This window comes from Camelus bactrianus, chromosome 9 (genome assembly GCF_048773025.1).
Source record: "Camelus bactrianus isolate YW-2024 breed Bactrian camel chromosome 9, ASM4877302v1, whole genome shotgun sequence".
In the NCBI taxonomy this organism is placed as follows: domain Eukaryota; kingdom Metazoa; phylum Chordata; class Mammalia; order Artiodactyla; family Camelidae; genus Camelus; species Camelus bactrianus.
This window is the reverse complement of record NC_133547.1, coordinates 77,622,368-77,649,087: the sequence shown is the minus strand read 5'-3', so window position 1 is coordinate 77,649,087 and position 26,720 is coordinate 77,622,368. Positions and strand designations below refer to the sequence as shown.

The 26,720-nt window shown below is 39.0% G+C and overlaps 1 protein-coding gene across 2 annotated transcripts in view; it reads right to left on the bottom strand.

Annotated features, from left to right (window-relative positions):
* Positions 1-24,136, bottom strand: part of NETO2 (neuropilin and tolloid like 2) — a 53,155-nt gene extending 29,019 nt beyond the window's left edge. The window contains exons 1-6 of one of the 2 annotated variants that reach the window (XM_074370807.1): positions 23,706-24,136; positions 13,280-13,336; positions 10,355-10,495; positions 9,459-9,707; positions 4,972-5,016; positions 4,760-4,887 (exon numbers count right to left, since the gene is read on the bottom strand). In XM_074370807.1, the coding sequence (XP_074226908.1) occupies positions 4,760-4,887; positions 4,972-5,016; positions 9,459-9,707; positions 10,355-10,495; positions 13,280-13,336; positions 23,706-23,739 (654 nt within the window). In that variant the 5' untranslated portion in view covers positions 23,740-24,136. The remainder of the gene's footprint in view (positions 1-4,759; positions 4,888-4,971; positions 5,017-9,458; positions 9,708-10,354; positions 10,496-13,279; positions 13,337-23,705) is intronic. The other variant, XM_074370808.1, reaches the window with a different exon arrangement.
* Positions 24,137-26,720: the final 2,584 nt, after the last annotated feature.

Here is a 26,720-nt window from a genome sequence, read left to right as displayed (position 1 = left end):
CTTCAAGTTAGATAGTTTCTACCGGTATCTTCAAGTTGATAAGACTTTAAGATCTCCATTCTCCTATTAGGCCACACAGTGAAGTTTTTGTCTTGTTTTGTTTTAAGTTTAAGACACATTTTTCATTTTTAGTTCTAAAATTTTCACTTGGTTCTTTTTTTATAGTTTCTATTATTTGGCTAAGATCTATCTTTCCACTCATTTTCAGAGTGTTTACCTTTACCTCATGGAACATGGTTATACTGTTGCTTTAAAATCTTTGATAATTCCAACATCTGAGTCCTATTAGGACCAGGATCTGTTGACCGCATTCTCCTTTCAGAATTATAATTTGTTTCCCTGTTTCTCTACATCTGAGTAATTTTTAAACTATATCTTGAACATTTTGAATATAACACTGACATGCGGGACCCTGTTAAAAATTCATGGAAAATGCTGAATTTTGTTGTTTGTTTTATCAGGCAACCTAACCTGTTAGGGGTTCTGAGTAACTAACAGTGTAGAGAAAAAAAAATGGGGGTTCCCTCCATACTCTCCAGACATCACCACATCCTTTTCCAAGCTGCACTGGTTAAGGAGATGGGGTTTCTCTGAGGGTTTCAGTTGCTGTAGCTGTTGCGACTGATGCTCACCATGGGCGGAGCTGGTAAGAGGGGAAAACAAACAACCCAGGGATTCCCTCTTCGGGTTTGTAATGGCCCCTTTCCCCGCCTTCTGGCTAGAGTGCTTTCTCTGAGTTCCTGTTATCAGTTCCATGAAATAGTCCAAGAGATAAAAGAGAAGGAAAAAAAAAACCCTGTGACCCTCTCGGAGTCATTATTCAAGTTCTGACTTCTCTCCAAACCTACCTTCTAATGGTTACTTTTCAGAATCCTCATGTAGTTGCTTTTTTAATTCTATCCAGAGTTTTCAGCTATAATAAGTTAAGAGAAATGAGCTGTAGTGGGCTTACTCCATCTTGGCTGATTCTGGAAGTCAAGTTTATTTTAATGTAGTAAATGATGAATTTTATCTTTATGGCTTGTACTTTGTCTCTTCTTTGTTTTTACTAAACTGTTTCCTGACCAATGTTTATAGAAATATACTCCTATATTTTCTCCTAAGTTTTAGTTCTAACATTTAAGAATGCATTTTTTGTCAACTGTAAGACAGAGATCTCATATCAACATAAATTGCTGTAGTGTCAATTACCAAGTGTCTCCTTTTGACCTAAACATAAGACCTGGCACTATAAAACTCCTAGAAGAGAACACAGGCAAAACATTCTCTGATGTAATTGTAGCAACGTTTTCTTAGGTCAGTCTCCCAAGGCAATAAAAATAAAAGCAAAAGTAAACAAAGGGGACTTAATCAAACTTACAAGCTTTTGCAAGCAAAGGAAAGCATAAACAAAACGAAAAGACAACCTACTGACTGGGAGAAAATATTTGCAAATGATGCAACTGACAAGGGCTTAGTTTCTGAAATATGTAAACAGCTTATACAACTCAACAACAAAAAACCAAAAAACCCAATCCAAAAATGGGCAGAAGACTCAACAGATGTTTCTCCAAAGAAGACACACAGACAGCCAGCAGGCATATGATAAGATGCTGAACATCATTAATCATCAGAGAAATGCAGATCAAAACCACAATGAGGTACACCTCAAACCTGTCAGAACAGCCATCACTAAAAAGTCTGGTTTTCTTCTTCCCTTTGTAATTTATTTATTCAAGAAATATTCAATTTTTTTTCTTTTTCTTCAGGAGTTCTTCATAGTTTGTTTTATAATAGTTTTAAATCTCATCTGCGGTTAACTTATGACCTTTTTCACTTCTGATATTATTTCTTTTTTTCTAGATCAATCTTGCCAGAGGCATGCCTACTGCTAGCTAGCTAGCTAGCTAGCTACCTATCTATCTACCTATTTATTTTTTACAAAGGGTCAGCTTTTGGTTTTGTTGTTTTTTTTCTTCTTGTAAATTTTTAATTTCATTTATTTCTGTTCTTTTATTATCACCTTTACTTTGGATTCCTTTTTGTCATTCTTTTAAAACTTCAGTTGAATCTTAGCTCATTAAATTTAAAGCCTTTTCTTCTTCTAAAGGAAGCATTTATGGTCATAAATTCCCTTGACGTACTTTTAGGGGCAACCCACAAGTTTCGATATGTAGTATTTTCATTATTGCTACATTTTGAATGTGTTCAAATCTCCATCCTGATTTCTTCTGTGACCTATGAACTACTAAATGGTATATTAAATTTCCAAATGTTTGGGGTTTTAAAGTTATCTTTTGGTTGCTGGCTCCCATTTAATTGCATTTTTGTCAGAGGATGCTCTGCTTGATACCAAGCTCTGGTATGTCTATCAGACTCTTTCTTCATCCAGCGTCTGGATCAGTTTTCATATAAATGTTTCATGCATGCTTGTAGAGAATGTACATTCTCTGGATGTTACAAGAAAAGATACCAGGTCCCATTAGGCATACTGTGTTGTTTAAACCTTCTAAGCTTTGTTAATTTTTTTGTATGCTTGATTAATTACCAAGAGGTTAAAAAAATACATATTATAATTGTGGATTTGTCAATTCCCCCAGCAGTTGTCAATTCATGTTTTGTACATTTTGAGGCTACATTAATACATAAAATTTAAAACTGCATCTTCCTTGTGAATTAGTGACCATCATGATGTCTATTTCAACAGTTATGTCAGCTCTCTTTTGCTGTTTGGTATTTCTTTTGTTTTTATATTTTCAAAATGTCCTGTAGTTAACCAAAAACAGGATATATTTAGATTTTAACTTCAGTATTCGGTCCATTTATTATTTTTGCCCAGAAATACCTTAATTTTATCCTCATTCTTGAATGATGGTTTAGTTGGATATGGAATTTTTGAATTTTAGATTGCCAGTTAATATTTTTGCTTAGTACTTCGAAGACATTACTGTTTTATGGCTTCTATTTTGCTATTGATGATTCTGATGTTATTCTTCATAGGCAATCTCTCTTTTCTTTTCAGTTGTTTTAAAGATATTTTTGTTGTGTGGTGTCCCATGTAACTGAGTGTCAATTAAAACAGTTTTTTCCCCTTGGCTTTCAGAGTCACTACATGTATTGTCAACACTTTTTGACAAATTTGTCAATTCTCGAAAATTTTCTTAATAAACTGCCACTTTCCCTCACCCTCAAGCTACTTTCTGGGTACTTTTCTCAAATCTATCTTTCAACACTATACTTTTTACTTGAGGAAGTTCTGTTCGGTTACATTTAAAGTGTACTTGGTCATTTTTCTTTCTCATCTTTTTGATTCCTTCTTGTAGGATATTTAACACACTTCAGTTCTCGAGCATCTGAGAAGCTTCTTGCTGTTACACCAGCTGACTCACTTGTGATGGGTTGTTCACAATGCTGGGTTGTGAGTTACCTTCAGCAGTGTTTCATCCATGACAATTCTACAGCCTCCATGGTTATTTTGCATTTATTTTTCCCAGGTGTCTCAGAAGGTTTTATAAACCCAGGATCATTTTGTTGATTGTTGGGCTAAGTGGTTCCTCATAGAGCATGGAATGTAAATTCACATCCAAAACTCTAATATAAAGATAGGCTCCTAGGTGTAAAATGTTAGGAGACAGCTCAGCCTTGCTCCCATCCTGAGGCTGAGCCCACGAAGAAAAGCTTCTCTGTCATCAATTTGTGCTAGTGGGTGATTTTTTCTAATCTACCAATTCATGGCAATCATCTCCTTTTCAGGGTTCCAGCTTTACGTGAGGGATCTCACAAAGGCAACATGAACCCTGGACCTTCTTTTCCTGTCTCAGTGCGGGTATTAATACCAAGGTCCTGGCACATCTACTCCTGAGGAGTCACAGGTTACTGAAACCAGCAAGGAGTATTTGTACCATCAATTTCTGTCTTTATTTTATTGCCCCAGTTCATAGTTCTCTCTTTTCACTTCTAGTTCAGAAGAATTACCTTCTTTTTTTTGGAGCTTATCTATGCTTTTAAAAGGATACCTGTCATATTTTATCCAATGTTTCCAGGTGTTTGTAATAGGCAAGTTTTCAGGTTATCTAACCTATCATATTACCAGTAACTCTCAATCTGGTTTTTATAATTCTTTAAAGGTTTCTTCTACTCTTACTCTTTTCTCTTTTTACATATATATATATATATATATATATATACACACACACACAACAAATATAATTTTAACTGTTACTATTCCTAGAAGTACAAATTAAAAGCAAAAAGCAAAAGTTGTTAGCAACCAGTCTCAATCTGTCAGAGTTATTTAAAAACATCCTTCCCTGTGGTACTTTCCAACAAAAAACTCTACATGATTAGCAGAGGACAGCATGGTAAGAACACAGAACTAAGACTCAATGTATTCGTGTTCTGACTCTGACACTGCTATGACCAACTCTGAGACCTTTGAGAAGACATTTTAACCTCTTACGGCCTATTTTACCTCCTCCTCAAGTTTTATATGAATCTGTGATCACACTGATCAACACTGGCACTCTCCAGTTAGGAATATGCAGATTTAAAAAATCGTAAAATTCTTAAAATAACAATCTTAACGCATGTCGGATATTCCTGAAATTTATATTTTGTAACAATGCTGAGGTCTTAGGAGATGCTTAATAATGTGACTCAAATTAATTTTTGAAAAGTTGTAGTGTCAGTTTAAATAATCAGTAAGTAACATGAACCAAAATAATACATTATACAAATCACATCTTATTCTTCTATGAAGTGACTCCATACATAATAATACCTTAGCTTTTGGGGTAGCTTTAATCGTCCATATGCAGTCAACTGCTTGACCAGGTTTCGTTTTTTCTTCTTGTTCTACCTGACTAGAACGCACTATTCCATCAGCTCCTGACAGCTCGAACTGGCAATCTAGAAAGAACAGATGAATGATGTTCAAAGGAATGTAAGATTGATCCAAAGATGCCATGAGGAAAAAGAGGTAATATACTAAACCTGGGATGGGATTTAAAATACCTCCTAGGTAAGTGAAATCTGGATCTGTAACAGAGAAAAGAAGAAAGTCATTGGCATGGAGATATTTTAGTTACTTTAAGGCTTAATGCCTTAACTATGTCTAATGCTACATTTAATAGCAAAGCAAGAGAAAGCTTTCATTGGTGTACACTGTAGACCACTGGTAATTCATGAGCATATTCAGGTGCTCCCTTATAGGACTGATGTTTTTAAAATGATACTGTTTATACTTTTGATCTCATTATGAATTAGTAACTTATTTATGCTACCTGAAAACTCACCACCCTACATCAATAGCAGTAGCCAGTCCATTGATGGATGAATGAACAAAATGTAGTATATATAATGTAATGGAATATTATTCAGCCATAAAAAGGAATGAAATTCTGACACATGCTACAACATGGATGAACCTTGAAATGCTGTGTTAAGTAAAATAAGCCAGACACTTAGGAACAAATGCTGCATGATTCCATTTATTGAGGTGCCTTGATTAGTCAAATTCATAGAGACTAGATTCAGGGGCTATAGGGAGTGGGGAATGGGGCATTAAGTGTTGTTTCATGGGGACAGAGTTTCAGCTTGGGATGACTAAAAAGTTCTGGAAATGGATAGTGGTGACACAACACTGTAAGTGTCCTTAATGCAACTGACTTATACACTTAAAAGTGTTAAAATGGTGATTTTTATGTTATGTATAATACACCACACGCACACACAGTAACTAGTGAGCTGTTTTTCCACAATGGCAGGAAAAAGAAAGATGACTAGATGGTACAGAGGGTATTCTGCCCTGTGAAGTAGTTCATAGAAGATTCAGAACCAATAGTCCATATCAAAATAACTGATTTAATTAAATTGGCCAGGTGTTTGATTTTTATGAACTAAATCAATTAACTGAAGTAACTGACATTTTAGTATCAAAAAGACATTACAAAATCTTAAGTATGAGTCAGATTTTTGCAAATTGAAAAGAAAGAAAAAATGGACATCAAAAACAATGTTCTTAATTATTTGAATGTTTTTAAAAATATTAAAAAACAGAATTAGTCAACTTTAATTATAAAAGAAGAAAACAGCTCTTTTTCTTCTATTAGTTTTATGTATCATGAGAGCAACTTTCTATGACTTATGGCTAAAAATATAGACAAATTATAATAAATGCTTAGGATTTCTAGACTATATTACCTTACATTTGCATTTTTTAGTACTTCAGAGTTTCTACATACATTATCTTTAATATTATGCTAACGATAATAACATCAGGAAGATGATGTAATATTCCATTTTATGGATGAGGAAATTACATCAGAGAGATTATGACTTTTTTAGATCATACAATGGCAAAGTCAGGACTAGATTCCAATTCTCCAGACAATTTTTCTTCCTCTATCATGCTGCCTTTATAATGTGGGCAAAGATGCCACAATTTTACCACTAAAAGAAAAAAAACAAAAACAAATAGGCAATGCCTAATTAGCTAAATTATGGCTATGTCTAGTTACTTAAAGTCATATTTATAAAACAAATTTTGTTTAGGGATTTGCAAATCTGAAAGAAGCCTACTAACAATGCTGAGAAATTAGTATTTTTTAAATATAAGAAATTCTCTAAGCTACTGGTGATATTTGTTGAGGCAGAGGCTCTTAATGGATTGCTACTTCCTGGAAGTAACTGGGATAATTCTGGAAATACTAGTGCAATAATGACAATATCTTAGAATTCTTGCTTACATATGAAGAAATTTTGATTCATCTGCCAGACAGTTCCTATGCCTTTTCACTCTAATGCTGTTTAAGATTTAGATTTCTCTTTGACATTTCTCTGCAAAATTGCTAAAGTGTCGTTGCCCCCTTCTACTTAGCAAGGTTGGGTTTAGTTTATTAAGTTAAAAAAGATCAGTTTCTGCAATGTATTCTAAATTAAGCTAAAAAGGTTTCCCCCTACTTTTTTTCAATATGTACTTCGATAACCATGCTAACAGTACCTGGCATTAAAACAATTTTAACAAGAACTGAGCAATCAGTTACATATAATAAACACATAAAATAGGTTTTTCAGGCTAATTGGAGATTCTGAGAACTTTTAGACTAGCAAGTTTTAAATTATGTCAGTTTGATATACATATCTCCTACCTGAACTTTCAAATTAAGTTTTTTTAGACACCTGTTTGTATTTTTTTAATTTATTTTTTATAAATTTATTTTTATTGTAGTAAAACACATATTTACCCTTTTATCCACTTTAAGTGTACAATTCAGTGGCATTAAGCACATTCACAATGTTGTGCAACCATCACCACTATCTACTAAGCAAAAATTAAAGATGAATTTTAATATGATCTAGCAATTGCACTCCACGGTACTTAGCCGAATTGAGTTAAAAACTTGTCCATACAAAAACCTGTGTATGGATGTCTACAGCAGGTTTATCTGTAGTTGCTAAAACTCTGAAGCAGCCAAGATACCCTTCAATAGAATGGATAAACAAATTATGGTACATCCATAGGATGAAATATTATTTAGTATTAAAAAGAAATAAGGTATTAAGCCATGAAAAAACATGGAGGAAACTAAAATGCATATTATTAAGTGCAAGAAGCCAGTCTGAAAAGGCTACATACTGTATGATTCCAACTCTATGACATTCTGGAAAAGGCACAACTATGGAGACAGTAAAAAGGATCTGTGGTTGCCAGTGTTGGGGTGGGACGGATGAACAAGTGGAGCACACAGGATTTTTAGAGCAGTGCAAATACTCTGTATGCTGCTGTATTGGTGAACATATGTCATTATACATTTGTCCAGACACACAAGAAGGACACCAACAAGAGTGAACCCTAATGTAAACTATGGATTTCAGGTGATAATGTTGTGTCAGTGTAGACTCATCAGTTGCAACAAATCTACCCCTGGTGTGGGATATTGATTTTGGATTTTAGAGGTAGCTGTGTGTGGCGGGGAGCAGGAGGCATTTGGTAACTCTACTTTCTGCTCAGTTTTGCTGTAAACCTAAGACTCTTCTAAAAAATAAAGTTTATTAGATAAATTTTACTTTTTAAAATTTTATCATTTTGGCCCTGAGAACATAAATACTGAAGTGACACTTAAAAATTTCCACATTTACTAACAGGAAAAGAAGTTGTCTGTTTTGTTCAGGCAAAAAAGCAGATAATACAGTGGCATGAATAACATGATCTCAGTTACAGAAAACAAACAAAATAAATAAAATATATAGAAAAACACCTGAAGGGATACACACCAAATTGTTAATACTGCTTTTTTAAATACAGGGTGGTAAGATTATGGATATTTTCTTTTCATTGAGATATGTTTTAATTTTTTTACAAAAATTCTTGTATGAAAACATAAATAAAAGCAAAATGATTATATAATTGTTACACAAAGTTACTTTTTCATCTTGTTAGTCTGTAAGCTCTCTGAAGACAGGAGAAATTAACTTGTGTACCTCTGTGTTTCCACGTTAGGATGTGCATACTTTTACAGTGGCCAGGGCTTTACAGTTCTCAAAGTGTTCTCATGTACTGTGGGGATGGTATGATAGGTAGAGTGTCCTGGACTTTGAGAAGAGAGGGTGATGTGAAGATGGAGGCAGAGACTGGGGTGATGAGGCCAAAAGCCCAGGAAAGCGGCATCAGCCACCAGAAGCTGGGAGAGGCTCAGGATGGATTCTCCCCCAGAGTGCCCAGAGGGAACGTGACCCTGCTGGATTTTGGACTCTGGCCTCCAGACCTCTTAGAGAATAAATTTCTGTTGTCTTCAGCTGCTACATTTGTGGTAATTAAGTTATGGCAGTCTCAGGAAGGCATTACCATCTTACCAACAGCAACTCTCAAGCACAACTCTGTGCTTAATATTCAATCTTACAGCTAGTAGGTGGCAGAGAAAGGATTCAAACCCAGATCTTTTGCCTCCAAGTGCAGAATGGTATTCTTTCTATTGCTCAGTATTTTCTAGAGGCCATGTATTCAAATGAATGGTTCAGTCCTTCCAAGGGAAAAATAAACCTACCAAAATAATTTTTGGTAGACATTATGAAAATAACACAATTTGTTGTATGTATATATTTATTTAATGGAGGTACTAGGGATTGAACCCAGGACCTCATGCATGCTAAACATGCACTCTACCACTGAGCTATACCCATTCCCTGATTTATTTTCTTTAATATACTTATTTTGATGTTTTTGGCCTTGATATATGGTATAAAACTTAAAAAAAATCTAAGAAATGTGATACCATATATGACATGCTTCAAAATGCAAGTAATACAGTTCTAGTTCCAATTTTTGTTAAGGTTTTATTTATTCATGAACTGATTTCCCTTTGACTTTGCTAATTCCTTTAAAGTCTTGATTTGATTAACGCAACTGAATTATCTCTTTTCCAGCCTTAAGAATCTAAAACCAGAATGAGACCTACCCACTGAAACAAAAACTTCATTACCTGGAATAAATGAGTATTTTGCTCGAAATCCCAGTCCTTCGAGTTCTTCATCAGAACTAAACTTAATCCACATGAATCTACCTGTTGATCTAATCAATGGGGGACTTTTCACACCACAGTAACGATCTATAAGTGGAGAGAAACCAAATGGCCCATCTCGAACTTCCAAGTGATCAAACCGACATTCAAATGATGGTTCTATATAATAATGTTCATCAAAGGTCAACTCTATTCTTTGACGTGGAGCAGCTAGAAAATAAAAGTAAGCAAATTAGGGCAACACAAACAAGAAAAAGTAAAAATGTCCTGACACAACTGAGAAAAACACAACAACTGCTCTGTTACTGTTTCATAGATGAGGATCATAATGCAAACTGCTGTATATACAATTCATGATAAATACTCAATTGTATATTAATAGTAATAATGCTACTCTGTAGAACTATAGGAGTCTTTCCCTTTGGCATATGCTGTTTATTAAATTAACTAAATGTACTTAATTAAAATTAGAGTTGAGAAGCTAATGCTTATTTTATAAGATACAATGTACCACGATAAACAGAAAAACAGATAAAAGAAACAAATAATGTAACTATGGACATAAATTTGCATAAGAGATGCCAGTAAGTGTAAGTTTCTTATCAGAGAAATTTTTCATATAGAGTGATGCATTCAGTTGAATTATATTTTAGAGGATTCAAAATTCCTATAAAATTTCAACTATTATTTTGTTAATACGTTCAGTATTAAGAAATATTTACAATGACTAGAATGTAATTAAAATACGTATTTAAATTTTGCCCAAATTGGCTTAAATAGGGCATTTTACCAATGCATTTAGCTTTACAATAAAGTAAAAATTCATCCAATGAAAGATAGAAATTGGTCAAATATACCTTCCAAAATGTAGATACATTCCTTGTTTGGTGGATATGAGTCAGGATAATTTGGTGAAGCGAAATGACCTCCATTGCTGGTTCGAACCCAAATGCCACACTGGGTTGCAGGAATGTGCTTCATTCCAATATTTTGTCCATCTTAAAGAAAAATAGCATTTAAATTAAAACATTAAACATAGCAAAAGAGAATAGTATTCTTCTCTTTTCCCTACAACTTCCCCAAATAACTGCCTGCTCTGTTATACACACACATACATAATTTTTAAGAACCACTGCCAAATTTAGAACACACTGAAAACAGAAGTGAAGGAAAGGTAAGACTGTGTGCTGTGAATATGCTGCTACAGGACAAGTGTGCCATGTTAAGAGAGCAGGGAAATAAAGTGCTTAGATTTTACAAGGGCAAAACCATGTGGGAGAATCTGACAAATCAGTAAAACTCTACAAAATTCAGTTCTGACATAAAAATGAGAGGATCCCAGGAGTTTACCTCTGGAGTGGTACCTTTGTATTTAGTCTAAAACAAAGTCAAACAAGATTCAAAGATGACAGAGGGATTTGAGTTAAAGGTTGAAGACTGAATGCATGCATTTAGCTCTTCCCCTCTTCAAAGTTCACTTAAACAACAGTCAATAATTTTTTTAAGGGTATAAACCCACAACTGCAAAGAGGTGGGTGTAACAGTAACAACTGGCAGTGCTGCGTATCTCTGCATGTGGCGCAGGAGGCGGGGTAACTGGGCTTTGTAAAAATATGAGGCTTAGTTAAATGCCTACTTAGAATCAGTCTGATTTACAGTACCCTCCTCTACTCCACAGATCTAGGTATAGCTGCTGCTCTATCACCGCATCAGAAAATGAAATTCTTTCTTTGGAGAAAGTGATTCAGGGTAATCGGACTAGGGGACACCAGGCACAGCTGTGGGTGAAAATACCAACCTGCAATCAGGGAGACGAGATGAATGTTAATGTTAACATGCCGAGTGACACTTCCAGTCTCTGCCCCCACCCCGCTCCCCAAAGGACGCTTGGTCAGATGCAGACCCTCTGAGCAGGAAACGGAATCTTAAGCTTTTCTGGGGAATCTAATTAGCCCAAAGAAAAAGACTCAAGGATGTGAACTCAGGGGTTCCCCGATGTCAGGTCACTCAACAGTCAGGGCTGCAGTAAACAGGCCATCTACACTTGCAGACGGCTAATGAGTAGGTGTGAGCACTCCTCTCAAAAGTATGAGCACACATTCAAGGAGCACCAGACACATGAGGAAAGCCTCTAACGTGAAAAACAGATTAATAAACAGAAAAAAGCAACTCTGAGGAAACAAAGATTATGGACTATGTTTTAAAAAAACTAAACAAAACTATCATTTTATTGCCTCAGAGAAAAAGAAAATACTGTTGATCCTTGAACAACACAGTCTGAACTGCAAGGGTCCACTTCTACGTTACAGGGTCTGTAGCTGGTTGAACCTGAGGATGCGGAACCATGAAAAGGGACTGTCAAGTTACAGGCGGATTTCCTACTACCTGCGGGTCGGCACCCCTAGTCCCTGCATTGTTCAAGGGCCAGCTGTAGATCCATAAAACAAGAACAAGGCATACTCTAGGAAAAGAATATTCAGAAAACAAAGTCTCTAAAAATAGAAGAAATGAAAAAATTAAGAAGTTTAGTGCAGAAGTCCACGAAGTATGGCCTGCTGCCTGCTACTGCACATAAAGTCTCCCGGAACATGCTCATGTCCACTCGCGTGTGGACTGCCCATGGCTGCTGTCGCCCCACCGCAGGGAGAGCTGCTCCTGAGGCTAAGGGCCTGCAGGGTCTTACATGCTTACTATCTGGCCCTCACAGAAAATGTTTCCCAATTCTTTGTTTAGAGGATAAAGCTGAGGAAGTCTCAACAAAGACTACTGAGAAGACAAAATAAAAAGAGAAATGGAAAACAGAAAGATTAAAAGAAGAAGGTAACCAAACAATAGACATTCCTTAAAGATAGAAGAGAGAGAATGGACAAAAGGGAATTTTAAAAAATTAAACAAGAAAAAAAAGAAAGAAAAATTTCCTAAACCTAGAGACAAAGTTTCATACTGAAAAAGCACAATGGTTGATTCAATGTAAATCCTGAGCGGACAGAACCAGAATTATGGCGTTACTATACTGACGTGGGTGCTACAGGCGGAAGGTTAAAAGAACACTTGCGTATGGCTGGGGGTGAAGAGTAGGAGCGTGAAAGCGCTGAATTCTCATCTTTCACGGTGGGAAAAACATTATCTAATACCTGAATCTGAAATAACTAAGAAGTAACAGGACAGTATGTTGTTTAATACCAAAGGAGTCAGCTAAGAGTGGTTATCTCCATGGAAAAGTGGGGTAGGGGACAGACTTTTCTTAATTAACTCTTTAGAATGCTTTGATTTTTGTCATGTGTATGTATAACTTTGATGAAAATAAAAATAAATCAGGTTATTTAGGAAATCTACTAAATTCTGACATGAAAATCTGTTTCATAAATCACACTAGTTAATCCTCTTTCATAAGCAAGGACAACTGGAACAGGTCCGTAGGGCTCTGAATAAGATACTGATGGAAATGTTTCATTTGTCTACATTGGAAAAGGGTTTGTTTTTTTTTTCTTAGTGATAAAGCATGAATCTCATTTAATTTTTGGACCTAATCCATAGTGTGCTAGGAGTCATTAGTTATGCCAATTTAAAAACTGTGTCAGGGTAAGACTTTACAATGACAATTTACTCCAGTTAACTGCAGCTGAACCCGAATGAATCGAGGCTGACAGGTGGACAGAAAGCCTGAGGTCACTGGAACCCCCAGAGGGATTATGGAAATAGTACTCAAAAGTTGCAATCCTTTCTAACACGCCATCCCACTGTCCTGACCATGCAGTAAATTAGCACCTTAAGTACTTTACCTGGGGTCTTTTGGGCCACAGCAATGCCTTCCACTACAAGTATTGTTATTAACAACACTAGAGAAATAAAAGAGAAGAGAAGTTAAAAAGTTGAATCTACATCAGATTTTACTGAATTTATAAGAAAAATCAGATGACAAAAAAGATGAACTAAAATCCCTATTACTTACTAACATTCACTCTCAAGATTTTTAAGGGTTAAATGTTATGAAAGTTACTATTTGACACTTAACTCCCCCAAATCCTTTGGTTGATACTGTACTCATTTATACAAGCACTAATAGCACATTTTCAATTTGTGATGAATTAAAAAACATGCACTTTTCTTTGCAACACACTGTGCTGACTGACCCCATTTATCCTATATTTACTGTACTCCATCTCCTCAGAGACTTTACACACATTATGGCTACCTTTCCAATGTATTATGCCAGTAAAAGCTCAATTAGATTATTTGACTTCTGAGAACATTCATAATAAAGACAGAAGTAAGGGGGCAGCAGTTTCCCAGAAATCAGTACAAGACACCCTATAGTTGTGCAGCACTATGCTGTTGCCTGTGTTACAAAAGCGAGCATTATTTAGAAACTGGAGCTTTTTTCCCCTAAGTTTAAAATTTCTGATACCCAATCAACAATATATTGAATTGCTTTGTGTATGTTTGTATTTTGAAGATTCTTTTAAACATTTTATTTTCATGAATGGTACACTGGTATCTTTCACTCTTCCTTTCAGTGGAAATCACACTGTCAGCCTCCTGTGGGAACTGGGGTTTGTATCACTCCTTCAGTCAGTAAGCACGTACAGACCACCTGCCAGAGAGCAGGGACAGAGGATATATGGGCTGGAGCAGGGAAGAAACACAGCAGAACAGTTAAGAGAACGGACTTTAGGAGTTAGGTGGATCTAGGCTGGGGTTCGAGTTTTGCTGCGTACCAGCTGTGAGGCCTTCTCAGCTCAGTTTACTTGTAAAATGGGAATGCTGTGCTAACAGCAACCTCAGAAGGTTGTTGTGAAGATCAAATGAGGTGATGCACAGAGCACTTCCTATGCGCTAGGCATTCTACTAAATAAGTGATAGCTCTGACGACAAACTACCATCCTTAAGGAGTCACCCTATGGTCAAAGACAATCCACAACACGAGTTGAAAAGAACTTCAACAGGGGTTATGCAAAAGGGGTTACAAAGAAAGCACTCTGGAAGCAGGAAAGGTAACCTTTCATTCTGCTGGAGGTAAAAAGGAAGAGAATGAGGAAAACGTTACAAAAAGAAGGTATATTCTCGTTGGACCTTATAGGACTTCTCCCCAGGAGAAGGAGAAAGAAACAGCTTAGACAAAAACATGGCGGCGTGGGCACTTACTTCTCTCTAGGAGGTGTTAGCAAACGCTGAGTAGGCAGTACGGTTCGCACGTGGAAGGGAAAAGTGACTGATCAGCTCACACACAGTAGGATGAGACCTGATTCTAAAAAGTTGTGAATGCCACACTAAAGAGTCTGGACTTTTGACTATAATGAGAAATTACTGTATGTTTTTTACCCAGAGAGTGACATTATCACATCTGTGCTTTGGACCAATAATCCTGATGGCTGTGTAGAGTCTAAACTTTTGAGAAGAGAGGTCACTCAGGAAGCAAAGATGATAAGGTCTTGAAGTAGAGCAGTAATGGAAGTGAGAAGGAGGAGAGATTTATAACATGATTCAGATGCAGGATCAACTGCAGTTGGTGACTTAAAGGATGTTAGGGGTGAGGGAGACAGAGGCACTGAAGAGGCTGCTAGTTCAGTGACTGGCAGACGGTCAAGCCACTGTTCACTCAGCATCATGTACACAGTATCTACCACCCAAGTCACCAATGTACAAAGAGTTGTTTATGTCTCATAATCTAATCATTTGACATATTCTTCTTTGGTTTCCTACATCCTTGCTGACCTCTGTCACCACCGTCTTATCTCAACAATTTTAATTTCCCCTCTCCTTCTTTGGCTGCAGGTAGTATTGGAGGTCTCCTGTTACGTTGGAACAATCCTTCCTTCAAAGTCTTCACATCTCTGTACTGGGTCAGAGTTAGAGGAATGGAGTCTTGAAAAAAACTTTTTAAAAAAGAAGATTTCTGATCAAAAATAAAACCTAGGGTAATATTAGATATTTGACAATTCAGCAAATAACACAACCATTTGTATCTGTATATCTTGTTAGAGGACACTGTTTCCCAAGGCGTATCATCCCATTCAGATGATACACAACTGGTCAAAATTTTGTACTCAGTCTATCTTTCCTCCTGAATCACAGGCATAATAATGTACTAGTTTTCACATTTATAATTCACAGTATATAAGCAAGTAACACAAAGCCAGGCAGACAGGAAAAGCAAGAAATCAACAAACTGAAACCAGGAGAGAAACAGTAAAACTACAGCAAAAAGATGAATTGTGCTTGGAAAATTATATAATGACTAATAAAAACTTGGCTGTGTAACACATCTGATTTATGAAATTTGCACAGAACAGAACTTTGCACTGAGGTAGAACAATCATATTAAAAATAAAGTTACAAGACCAAATAACCTTATTACTCTTTTCTACTTTAGGAGGCTGCTCACAACTTTTTTCCCCAAATGTTAAAAAAAAAAACTATTCATAACTTAATCAACCAAATGAACTGTGCCTCTGACTTTTAAAAATGACATATAAATAAGGCAAATCTGTACAACAGTTAGGGACAGAAACATTAGTGATAGTCGTGGTGCTACAGTTGTGACTCTCAATCATTCTACATTCCATATCATAATGAACACAATTTCTTCCTAGTTGTATAATAAGATCTTTGTAAACTGCTTGCTATAATCAGGCTGAGACAGTAACGCAAACCCCACTGATGCAAACCCTGGAATTACCCACTATGTGAACAGTGCTGCGGCGCTCTGTTCTGTCCTCACTCCCATCACCTAAGTGCCCACTTGTTCCCTTTGTACCAAAAGGATCAATAATTTCTCAAATCTAGAAACACCTCACATGTTGAATTCAAAGATGATGCACCCAGGAAGGCAATAATTCTTTAAGGCAGAAATCCATGCCAAAATAAAATTCTAAACTCCATGTCACACAGCTGGGTTATGCAGAGAACTGCTTGTGATCGGATGCTTGAACAGGTAGTGCCCGCCATTTATGAACTTACCTCTGGCTCTGGAGGTTAGTTTAGGCTTTTAATAACTAGTGCACAGATCTGCCTGAAAAACGAAGGCCTAAATGATACAGACACGTGCTATTCAAGGTATTAAAGACAAATCCTCAAAGCTACTCCTTTTATTCTACCTCTTTTTAACCCTGAATCACTGTCATAATAGTTCACCCATAGTCTTGTGTCCAGGCCTTCTAGTTTAAGGCCCTACTTTTCATTAAGTAAAAATCAAGGTCAGGTTTTTTCTTTCCACTGTTACTTAATAGTGGCAATTCTGGCCAATGCAATAAATACTGGAAAGGAGACAAAATTATTATTTATAGACAATGTTATTTTAAAACCTAGAAGTCCCAAGAGAATTACTTGGAAAATGATTACACCTATTAAGGGAAGCAAGTAAGGCTAAAACAAACAAGTAATAAATAAATTTAATACAATGGAGAAGTAATATGTTTTGGACAGTAAAACAATGTAAAGGTAACCGTTCATCCTGGTAGGTTATACAATATTTAATAATGTTTTAATCAAAATCTTAGTGGCTTTTTTTGTATTTAAAATGCTTCTGATGCTCATCTTGAAGACTTTTTTATACTGACCAAGGAAAACACAAAAAAGTAAAATACATAAAAATAACATACTTATTGTAAAGCTACAATAATTTTAAAATTAGCAACAGTGGAGGAAGAAATAGATAATCTGTCAGTTAAACACCTCTAGCACCCACTGTATTACAGGCAGTGAGTCAGTCCTTGGAATTACAATGAACTAAGGGGCTTTCAGATAAGAAAATGGAAAAAAAGAAAAAGCTCAGAAACAGTTAAACACACACACACACACACACACACACACACACACACACACACCCCAGAATATATTATGATATATGTGATATTTGAAACACTTGGTGAGAGGACGGCTTTAATAAATGGTTCTGGGATAACTTGTTAATTATTTTGGAAAAAAGTAGATCCCTACTTCAAGCTAAATAGAAAAATAAATACCAGATTGAAAAAAAAAGGTGAATTATATTTATACTTTTGGATGGAGAACACTTTCATTTACTAAAGACAGAAACATAAACAAAAACTATAAATAAATGAGAAAAAAGATTAGGCCACCAGAAAGATGTGCCAAAAAGACAAAACAATGCAGAAATTCAGCATTACTAATATATTTTTTTAAAAAAGCAGATTCGAGTGTTGGTCAGGATATAAGAAACTGACTTGTACTGCCACTGGACTGTAAACTGGCACGGCGCTGGGGAGGTTAATCTAGTACATGTATCAAGGCTTAAAAATGTACAAACCCACTCAGCAATTCTACTTCCAGGTTTGAGAACTGAATCCCTGGGACAGCAGTTCTAACTGTAGTGTGCATCGTAATCACCTGGAGGGCTTATTAAAACACAGATGAAGGGGGAGCACTTCCAGAGATTTTGATGCAGCAGGTCTAGGGTGAGACTTAAGAAGTCACATTTTAACAAGTTCCCTAGTGATGCTAAAGCTGCTGGTTCTGCGACCACACTTTGAAGACCACTGCAATAGGAGAGTGACAGGACACTGAAAGGAACAGAACAAGGCTACCTGCTTTCTCCTTTGGTGACAGTGGGGCCAGTGTGGGCCAAGACGGGTGGGGCAGGGCAGAGGGTAGGCACAAAGGAGTTGATGCTGTGAAAACGCTGGTGAATGCTCTACCAACTATGTGTATATATATATTCTCATTAAGTCCCTACAAATACTTCTGGTTTCTGAACACCTGCACTTGCCAGGGACTTCCTCTGCTTCTACAAAATTATCTTCACTCTGTTAAAAACCTACTTTTTCTAGGAATTCTCTCAAGATTAATTTTATTAGATAGCATTCAGACTTTTCACTTCTGTGACTATTCACTGGCTCTCTCTCTCTGGTTTTGTTTCTTTCATTGATTTTACACCCTCCTACATGTTAGCGTTAGGTTTGGCTTGAGTAATAGAAAAACCTAAACTAATAGTTTAAACAAGATAGACTATATTTCTCTATCAAGTAAAACAAACTGTGCAGATAAGCAGTCAAGGGCTAGAGTGAGGGCTACACCATTACTAGGAACCTAAGCTCCTTCTACTGTATTGTTCAACTGTGTGTGACTTTCACTTCCAAAGTCATCTTATGGTCCAGTATAGATGCTGGAGTGCCAGGTGTTGTATCTGCATTACTTTCAGCAAGAATGAAGAAATGACACAGGGCCTTCCTCCTTCCTTTAAGAACATTTGCCCAGAATCTGCAATGATCGCAAAATAAAACCTTAAAACTGAACTACAAAACCACTACCACTTTACCAAAGTTGCACACACATCTGTCACATGGCCATACCTAACCCTAAGGAAAGCTGGAAAATCTAGTACTTACTTGGGTGATTGTGTGCTTAAAATTAGGAGAATTACTGAAAGGTAAAATGGATACTGGGAGAAACTGGCTATTTCTGCCATAGTCCCCTATTGCCTACTCTGTACTCAGCAGCCAGTGGTCCTTCTAAACATTAAATCAGATCATATCACAGCCTTTCATAACATCTTCCAAGAGTCCCATTACATTCAGAATAAACACACACTCCTCTCTGACTTCAGGGGTCCCATGTGCTCTGGCACCTGACCATGCTCTTGGCCTTCTTCCCGTTACTCCAACACACTAGCTAATTCCCACCTTAGGGACTAGCTATTTCTTCCGCGAGACTCTCTGCACGGCTGGTTCCCTCCCATCAGTAAGGTGTTGTGAGGCTTCTCCGACCACTAAAGCAGCTCTACATTTTCTCCATCCTGTTTTATTACATAAATCATATTTTAATTACTTGTATTACCTGCTATTTTCTTTTGCTTGTTTATTATTTGTCTCTTCCAACTGGAAAGAGGGACTGAGTCTCTCTGATCCACTGATGCTTCTTCAGTGACTAGAAGGCTGGCTGGTCCACAACAGCACTCAATAAAAATTAGATGAATGCATGAAGTGACTAAGCATAACCCTGATTATATCTTCTTTGTAGCTACAACATAGAGTACAGGGAGGCCTGCGCTAACAAACTAGCAAGCACACATCTTGGTTAATAGTAGCCACATAGATGACCCAGCTGCCTTTTATCTGAGCATAAGGCAGGGCACAGAAAAAGAACTGATTTTTTTTCCCCTTTAACATATGCTACTCCTGTTTCTTTTCTCAAGCTGACTCAATTTACCTTCATTAAAAATGAAACGTACCTCTTTCTGAGCTTTCCCGTTTTAAGCATCTGAGCGGTAAACATAAGGTTTGGTAAATCTATCATGAGAGTCCAGAATGTGACCACCTAACTGGTCTCCCTGCTCCTTACTCTTTTCCATAATGAAAGCAGAATGGAGTTCGGTTAGAGTCCACATACTACTTGAGGTACTAGTAACTTGTTTTCAATCAACTGTGTTCCAGAGAACAAAAAAGCAGCCTCACTTAATCAAATTTAATTCTACTTTTCAGTTAAGAAAGAAGATGGATTTTGGTGAAATTTGGGAGCACTCTAGTCTCCATATGCTAATCACACTGCCCATCTATTGTAAGAAAGAGGAACTGTAGCAGAAGTGGCTCTCTTTCCTGCACAATGGGGCTGTCCTGGAGATGGGGCTCTGCATGCTCTGATCACACAGAAGTCTTCCTCAGGCATCCACAGCAGCTGCCATCAGATTTTCACACAACCAGGCCACATTTTAGGGAGTATTTGCTATCTCCTTACCCACTAAGGCTGTTATTTCCAATATATTACTCTAGGCATGTTTAAACCAACCTAATGTCTGGGATGAATTGAGCTTTCAGATTAGTACACCCTGTAATTTTGTGAGCAGTATAACAAACACGCTAAAAAAAAAAAAAGTGTCAGTTTTTCAGGAGCCATTCTGCTGAGGGACTGAGAGGGTAAGACCCTCACCAATTAGAGCAACCTTGCTCTCATCCGCTGCTTTTGTTTAGTTTTTAAATAACTCCTTATAAGAGTTCCTCTGAGGGAGTTCTGTTAAGGGAAATTTGGAAACCACTGGTTAGATCACGTTTTAGGATCCCTGTTCCGACTCAAAGACCACAATAATTGGGATCTCAAAGTGTCTCAGGGACACACTTTTTTTTTAGTCTCAACAATTACTCTGCAGGAGCATAAATTTCAAAACCATAGGGGATTGTGCTGAATGGGTAGTAACCAAGAGCAGAACTTGGATTGTTTAGACTTTTAGACGTGAACTTTATACTTAAAGTTTATCTTTCTTCTATCTCATTCCTAAAAGGACTGAAAATGGCTTTGATTTGAACTTGTTTTGTAATGAACATGTGCCTGCATTACAGGGCTACATGTTTTTCCTAAAAGGTGAGTTTGGTTTCAAAACATAGATAAACTAGATTCAACTTGAGGATTTACTATAATAAAACCATCGTTTAGTCAGACTTTTCAAATGTTAGTATTGAAACATTTTCTTCAACTCCCAGGGGGAAAAAGCAGCCAAAAAGTTAATTTTTAACAAGGCTATGTTTAAAAACTTCCCTATTAAAGGGATAGCTCTTTGGTACAATACTTATTTCTGTATGGTTTTACTTTCTTGGATGAAGCTTAAGAATGAAGGACAGGAGTTTAATATTTGTCAGAGTCTCAGATAAAATTTTTTAAATATAGTGCCAATGGTGCACTATAACACCATAAATTTAACCACAGTTTTTACAGATTTAAATGTAACTACATCTAATAGGATTCTCCTGGAGCAAATGTGCAGAATGAATATGAAATCCAGTAAAAAATGGTTTATAAATCTAATGCAACATTTTCATGTGACTATGATACTTAACTTTGATAGAAGGTAAGTCAAATTTTATAAGGCCTGGAGTGATCATAAACAGAAGTGAATTATTCAATTTTAACAATATATGAAAGATTTAAAAGCCCAATACAGTTATCCTTTTGTTCTTACTGCTGAAAGTAAAACAAAGAATCAATGGCATCTTAAAGAAAATTACCTTCTTAAAATTTCGCACACTCATGATAGCTGATTTGTTTTAGTACAAACTGACCATAATATTCCAAAAAAGGCTTTCAGTAGGTAATATATGTAACTGTGCAAATGTTAAATAACTGCTTCTGATAAGAACTTCGATGTTGAAGCAACTTACCTTATAGGATACTTAAGGGCTACTTTTTCATGTGTTTAGTGGTGGCACTGGGAAAAGCCAAGATTTTTGAAAAGATAATTAAAAAAATTAAAATATCAATTTTTGTATAGGTATAACACATGCATTTGGTTAAAAAAAATCAAGTGATACAAATGGGTGTGCAGTGAACCAGAAGTCTTCCCTTTACTCCTGTTTCTCAGTCTCCCAGATTCTCTTCTCAGAATCAACTTTTGTTAATTTCTTGACTCTTTCCAGACCAATTCCCCATATTTACAAAGCACATATACATAAACTTCAGAAGACTTAAAAGATAGCTTGTTTTCTTCCTAGTAAGCCTAACAACAACAATTTAGCTTGAGCTTTAAAAATACACCAGCACGTAAAAATAGTGTAGGCTGGGTAACATTAAGAAGAAAAGCCAGACACTACATCGTTTTCACTGTAGCTCTGCCATCAGCCACAGAATCCTTGCCTGAAAGGTGCGACAACTAAATGCTTCACCACGGCGGCCAGAGAGGGCAGTGTGTACCAGCGGCAAAGGCAGAAAAGATGCAAAAGCCTTCACCATTCCGAGTATCAGTGATTCTGTCCTATTCAGCTCAGTTTCGTCAAGTTCTGCAGGTAAAGCTGTATAATAGATCAACGTGATTTCTGCCCAGAGGCGGCTACTCAGAGGGAATGTCATTATGATGCTGAACATCCTAAGGCAATCAGAACAACAAAGCAAATTCAGATAAGGAGCACTATCAGAAACCCTACTGTGCATATGGTTTATTTTGAAACAGTAAAACAAAATCTCAATTTCCAAGGAACAGTAATATAAATTAGGAGTTACAGACAGGAAAGACCATAGAAATTGATTTCAGAGTTTTAAATTTTAATATATGAGGAAATCATTAAGAATCTATGGGATGACTGGGGAACAATCACCAGCTAGAAAGTCCTAGGTTATCATAGTACAAACTGTACATATAAGTATCGCAGTGGGTAATTAAATTTTGAAGTATCAATTATGAATTTAGAAATAGCTGAAGAATAGTTTGTGCAATTAAGATTAAAAGCAAAATTATACTGAATTTTCCAGTAAAACAAATTTGAAAAAAGTGTTCGTATGGAGTGGAAAAAAACACCAACATTTTCACCGCACAAATACCAAGATACAGTGAAAAGCGATATATGATACCGCTAATCAATGCCTTAACTCCTTACCCAATATAAAAAAGGGAATATTTCATAACATTACAAATACATAGCTATTCAGTTTTCAGTTTTAAGTCAGCAGGGGGAAAGGGAAGCCCTTTATTGGTGGTGGTGTTTTCCTCTGAGGACCGAAATAAGAATTTATTTAGTCCGATTTCCAGAAGCAACTTTGTATCATAATCTTAATTATCTATCTATATAAATTTTAATCTAAAATAACACCTCCTGGATAATGCAAAGCAGCTATAGTATGTTTAGAGCTTTTGTGTACTTGGCAAGCCGACTGTTTTCAATTCCCGGTACAACACATAGAGAACAACCAGGCACCGGCGGCAGGGTATCCCCAGGTCCCGGGAAGCGCCTGGGCGCAGCCCCGAGCAGCGGCGCCGGGCCGGGCCGGGTCGCGGCGCCCGCAGTGGTGCCGCAGCCTCCGTGGCCGCAGCAGGTGGGACCCGGCCGGCGGGCAGGCCGTTCCACCGCCCGCCACCGCGGGGCTTTTCGAGAACGGCTCCGCGACGCCTCCGCTGAGGTTTTTATTGTTTGCGTGGAATGACTTTCTGTTATTCATGGTGAAAAAGACCGGCCTCCACTCCAGTCACACGAACCCTACAACTTTGCAAAGCGATGTACGGAATTCCGAGGAAGAGGCACGAGGGCACAGCTCGGAGGGCCCCCGGGGCCACCGCGTCCCGATGCGCTCCCCGTCCCCCGCCACAGCCTGCCAGAAACACAGAGGGCCGGGGAGAAGCGCTCCGGGAGCGAGTCGATCCGGGCGGGCACCGGGGATCCGCCGTCTGCTCGCGCCAGACAAAGGGGCGCGTCGGGCTCCCAGCGCCGGGCAGGGACGCGAAGACGCCGGTCTCGCCCGCAGGGGGCGCCGTCCGCGGCCCCGGGCGCTTACCTTTGAGGACCGAGTAGAGCTGCTCCAGGGCCATGTTCCCGAGCGGCTCGCCGCTTCAAGAGGGGCCGAGGCGGCGGCGAAGAGGCGGCAGCGGAGGCGCGGCACTCACGGCCAGGCGAGGCGGCAGCCCCGCTCGGTCCCCATCGCCGGCTACTGGGCTGCTCCCCGCGGGGCAGGGCTCAGGTCCGGCGGCCCTCCATGCCCAAGCCGCCGGGCAGGCTCCCGCGCCGCCCTAGCCCCCCGACGGGCGCCGCCTCCTTCTCCGCGGCGCTCCGTCCCATCGACCGCCCCGGGGCGGAGGAGCGCGGACGCGAGCGACGGGGCTGGCACCGGCCGCTCCGCCTGCAGCCACGGCGCTGGCCCCGCTGAAGTGGCGGGCGCGGGGAGCCCAGGCTCATTTAAGCAGGGAGCGCGAGCGCCGCGTGCCGGCCGCGCCGCCTGCGCGCAGGTGCCCGCCCCCCGCCCCGCCCGCGTGCCCCCGCCCGCGTGCCCCTCGCACCCCTCCCGGCCAATCGCCTGACGAGCCCGCCCGCGGCCTCGCACTCTGGGTGGGCGGTGCGCTGGGCCGGCGACCGTTAGATTGGGGCGGGGCGGGGCGAGGGGGTCTGGGGCGCTGCTGTGTAGCCGGCGCTGGGCCGTGAACCGCGGCTCGGAGAGCCCGGCGCCGAAGGGAGAGCCCGGCTCGCTCCCCGCGGCCGCTGGGCGCGGGGTGAGCGGGATTGAGCCCTCGAGGCCTCCAGCCTGAGGGAGGGACGGGAGCCCACCGCCCTCCCAGCTCGGCAGCCCGGGTCCGCCTGCACACCTCTGTCCGCCCTCGCAGGAGGAAAGGGGGCACTGACCCCTCGGCCTCCTAGGACCTCAATTCAAGGTCAAAACTGCCCAGATCAGTCCAGCTCGACTGCCCGGTGTCTGGGCCGGGGGTGGGGGTGGGGGCGCGGATCTGGGCGGGGCTCAGGACAGAGTGGGTCTGAGGTTCTCACCTGCCATTAGTGCGAGTGAGTTAACGACCGACGGTGGTGATTACTTCCGCAACCCAGATTGCCAGGACCACTGCCAAACACTACGTGTTTGGAATCAACTCTTCGTAATCCTTGATTCACCTCATGAGCGGTACTGTTAGAGGCCGGGGAAACGAGGCCAGGAAGGTTAAGTTGTTCGTCCTGAGCCACACAGCGAGTGAGGGAGGCCGGGTGGTGAACCCTGGAAATCTGCCTCCAGAGAGTGCCCCCTTTACCAGTAAGCCATGCTGATGGGGTCGTTTGACTCCGTTGAAAAATATCTCCAGAATCGCAAACAACTGCATAGTATGTGGTGGTAATTCTCCTGTTTCATTTACTCCATGGTGATTATCGCGCTCTGAAATTACCTTGCCCATCTACTTGTTTATTTGTTCATCACTTGTGTCTCATTTACCCCCACTATTAAAATGTAAGTTGCTTGAGGGCAAGGAGGCTACATTCGTGTATCCACTTAACACATACCTATTGAGTATTAATTGTGTGTGGAAAAGCACAGTGATAAGTGCTGCGGAAACATCCAAGATTCAGGCCCTAGCATTATAGATGGAATCTTTGTGCCTGTATCTGACACATAGTGAGAACTCCATCAATATTTGTCTAACAAGACAATGTGTGGCAACTGAAAAAATTCTTTCCTTCTGTCCCTACAAAAGTTAGTATTAACAAGGTTTACAAGTGAAAACATTGAACATCAATTAATGTCAAGGTATTTGGCCCTTTACCAAGGAGCATACACAAGATGCTGTGGAACATACACAAGACGTGTATATTTGGGTTTCCTAAGGACAGATCACCTACAGTTAAGCTGAGATTGCATGCAACCAACTAGTAAAATATTTAAAAGCCTTTTCCACAAATATAATAAAGAACAGTAATAAGAGTATTAAATCTAAGTCCCAGACAATGATGGACCAAATGAATTGGGAGGAAGGAGCCTCTCAGCTTCAGGAATAGTGGTTCTTCATGTGTAGTTATTGACTGAAGGCAGAATCTATGTGTGTGTGATGTCATCAGAGAACGCTTCATGAATGAGGTGATGACACACAAAGAATGGAAAGGCTGTGGATGTGAAGTGGAGAGGAGAGAGGGTGGAAGAGCTTTCACAACAGGCAAGGAGCAGGGGTGAGCATCACATTTGGGGCTAGAGTTGTGTTTGGTAGTGAAGATAATATTGAATATGGTGGACTGTGATTATAGAGATTCTTTATTTTTTTAAAACTTTATTGTGCTATGGTTCCTGTATAGTAAACTACATATATTTTAGATGTATAATTTGATGAATTTTGATAGACGTATACACCAATGAAACCACCACCACAATCAAGATAGCTAACATTTCCATCACTCCTAAAGAGGTGCAGTGTACAAACTCCCAGTTCACCCCTTCCCACCCCTCCTGGTTACCCCCTGGTAACCATAAGTTTGTTCTCTGTGTCTGTCTGTTTCTGTTTTGTAGATAAGTTCATTTGTGTCCTTTTTTTTAGATTCCACATATAAGTGATATCATATGGCATTTTTCTTTCTCTTTCTGGATTACTTCACTTAGAATGACAATCTCCAGGTCCATCCATATTGCTGCAAGTGGCATTATTTTATTCGTTTTATGGCTGAGTAGTATTCCATTGTATAAATATACCACAGCTTCTTTATCCAGTCATCTGTTGATGGACATTTGGGTTGTCCCCATATCTTGGCTATTGTAAATGGTGCTGCTGTGAAAATTGGGGTGCATGTGTCTTTTTGAATTACATTTTTCTCTGGATATATGCTCAGGAGTGGGATCACTGGATCACATGGCAAGTCTATTTTTAGTTTTTTAAGGAACCACCATACTGTCCTCCACAGTGGCTGCACCAGTTTACATTCCCACCAACAGTGTAGGAGGGTTCCCATTTCTCCACACCCGCTCCAGCATTTATTTGATTGTGGAGATTCTTGCTTGAATGCTAGGCAGAGCAGTTTGTACTTGATTCAGGAAGCCAGAGGCAGTTTTTTT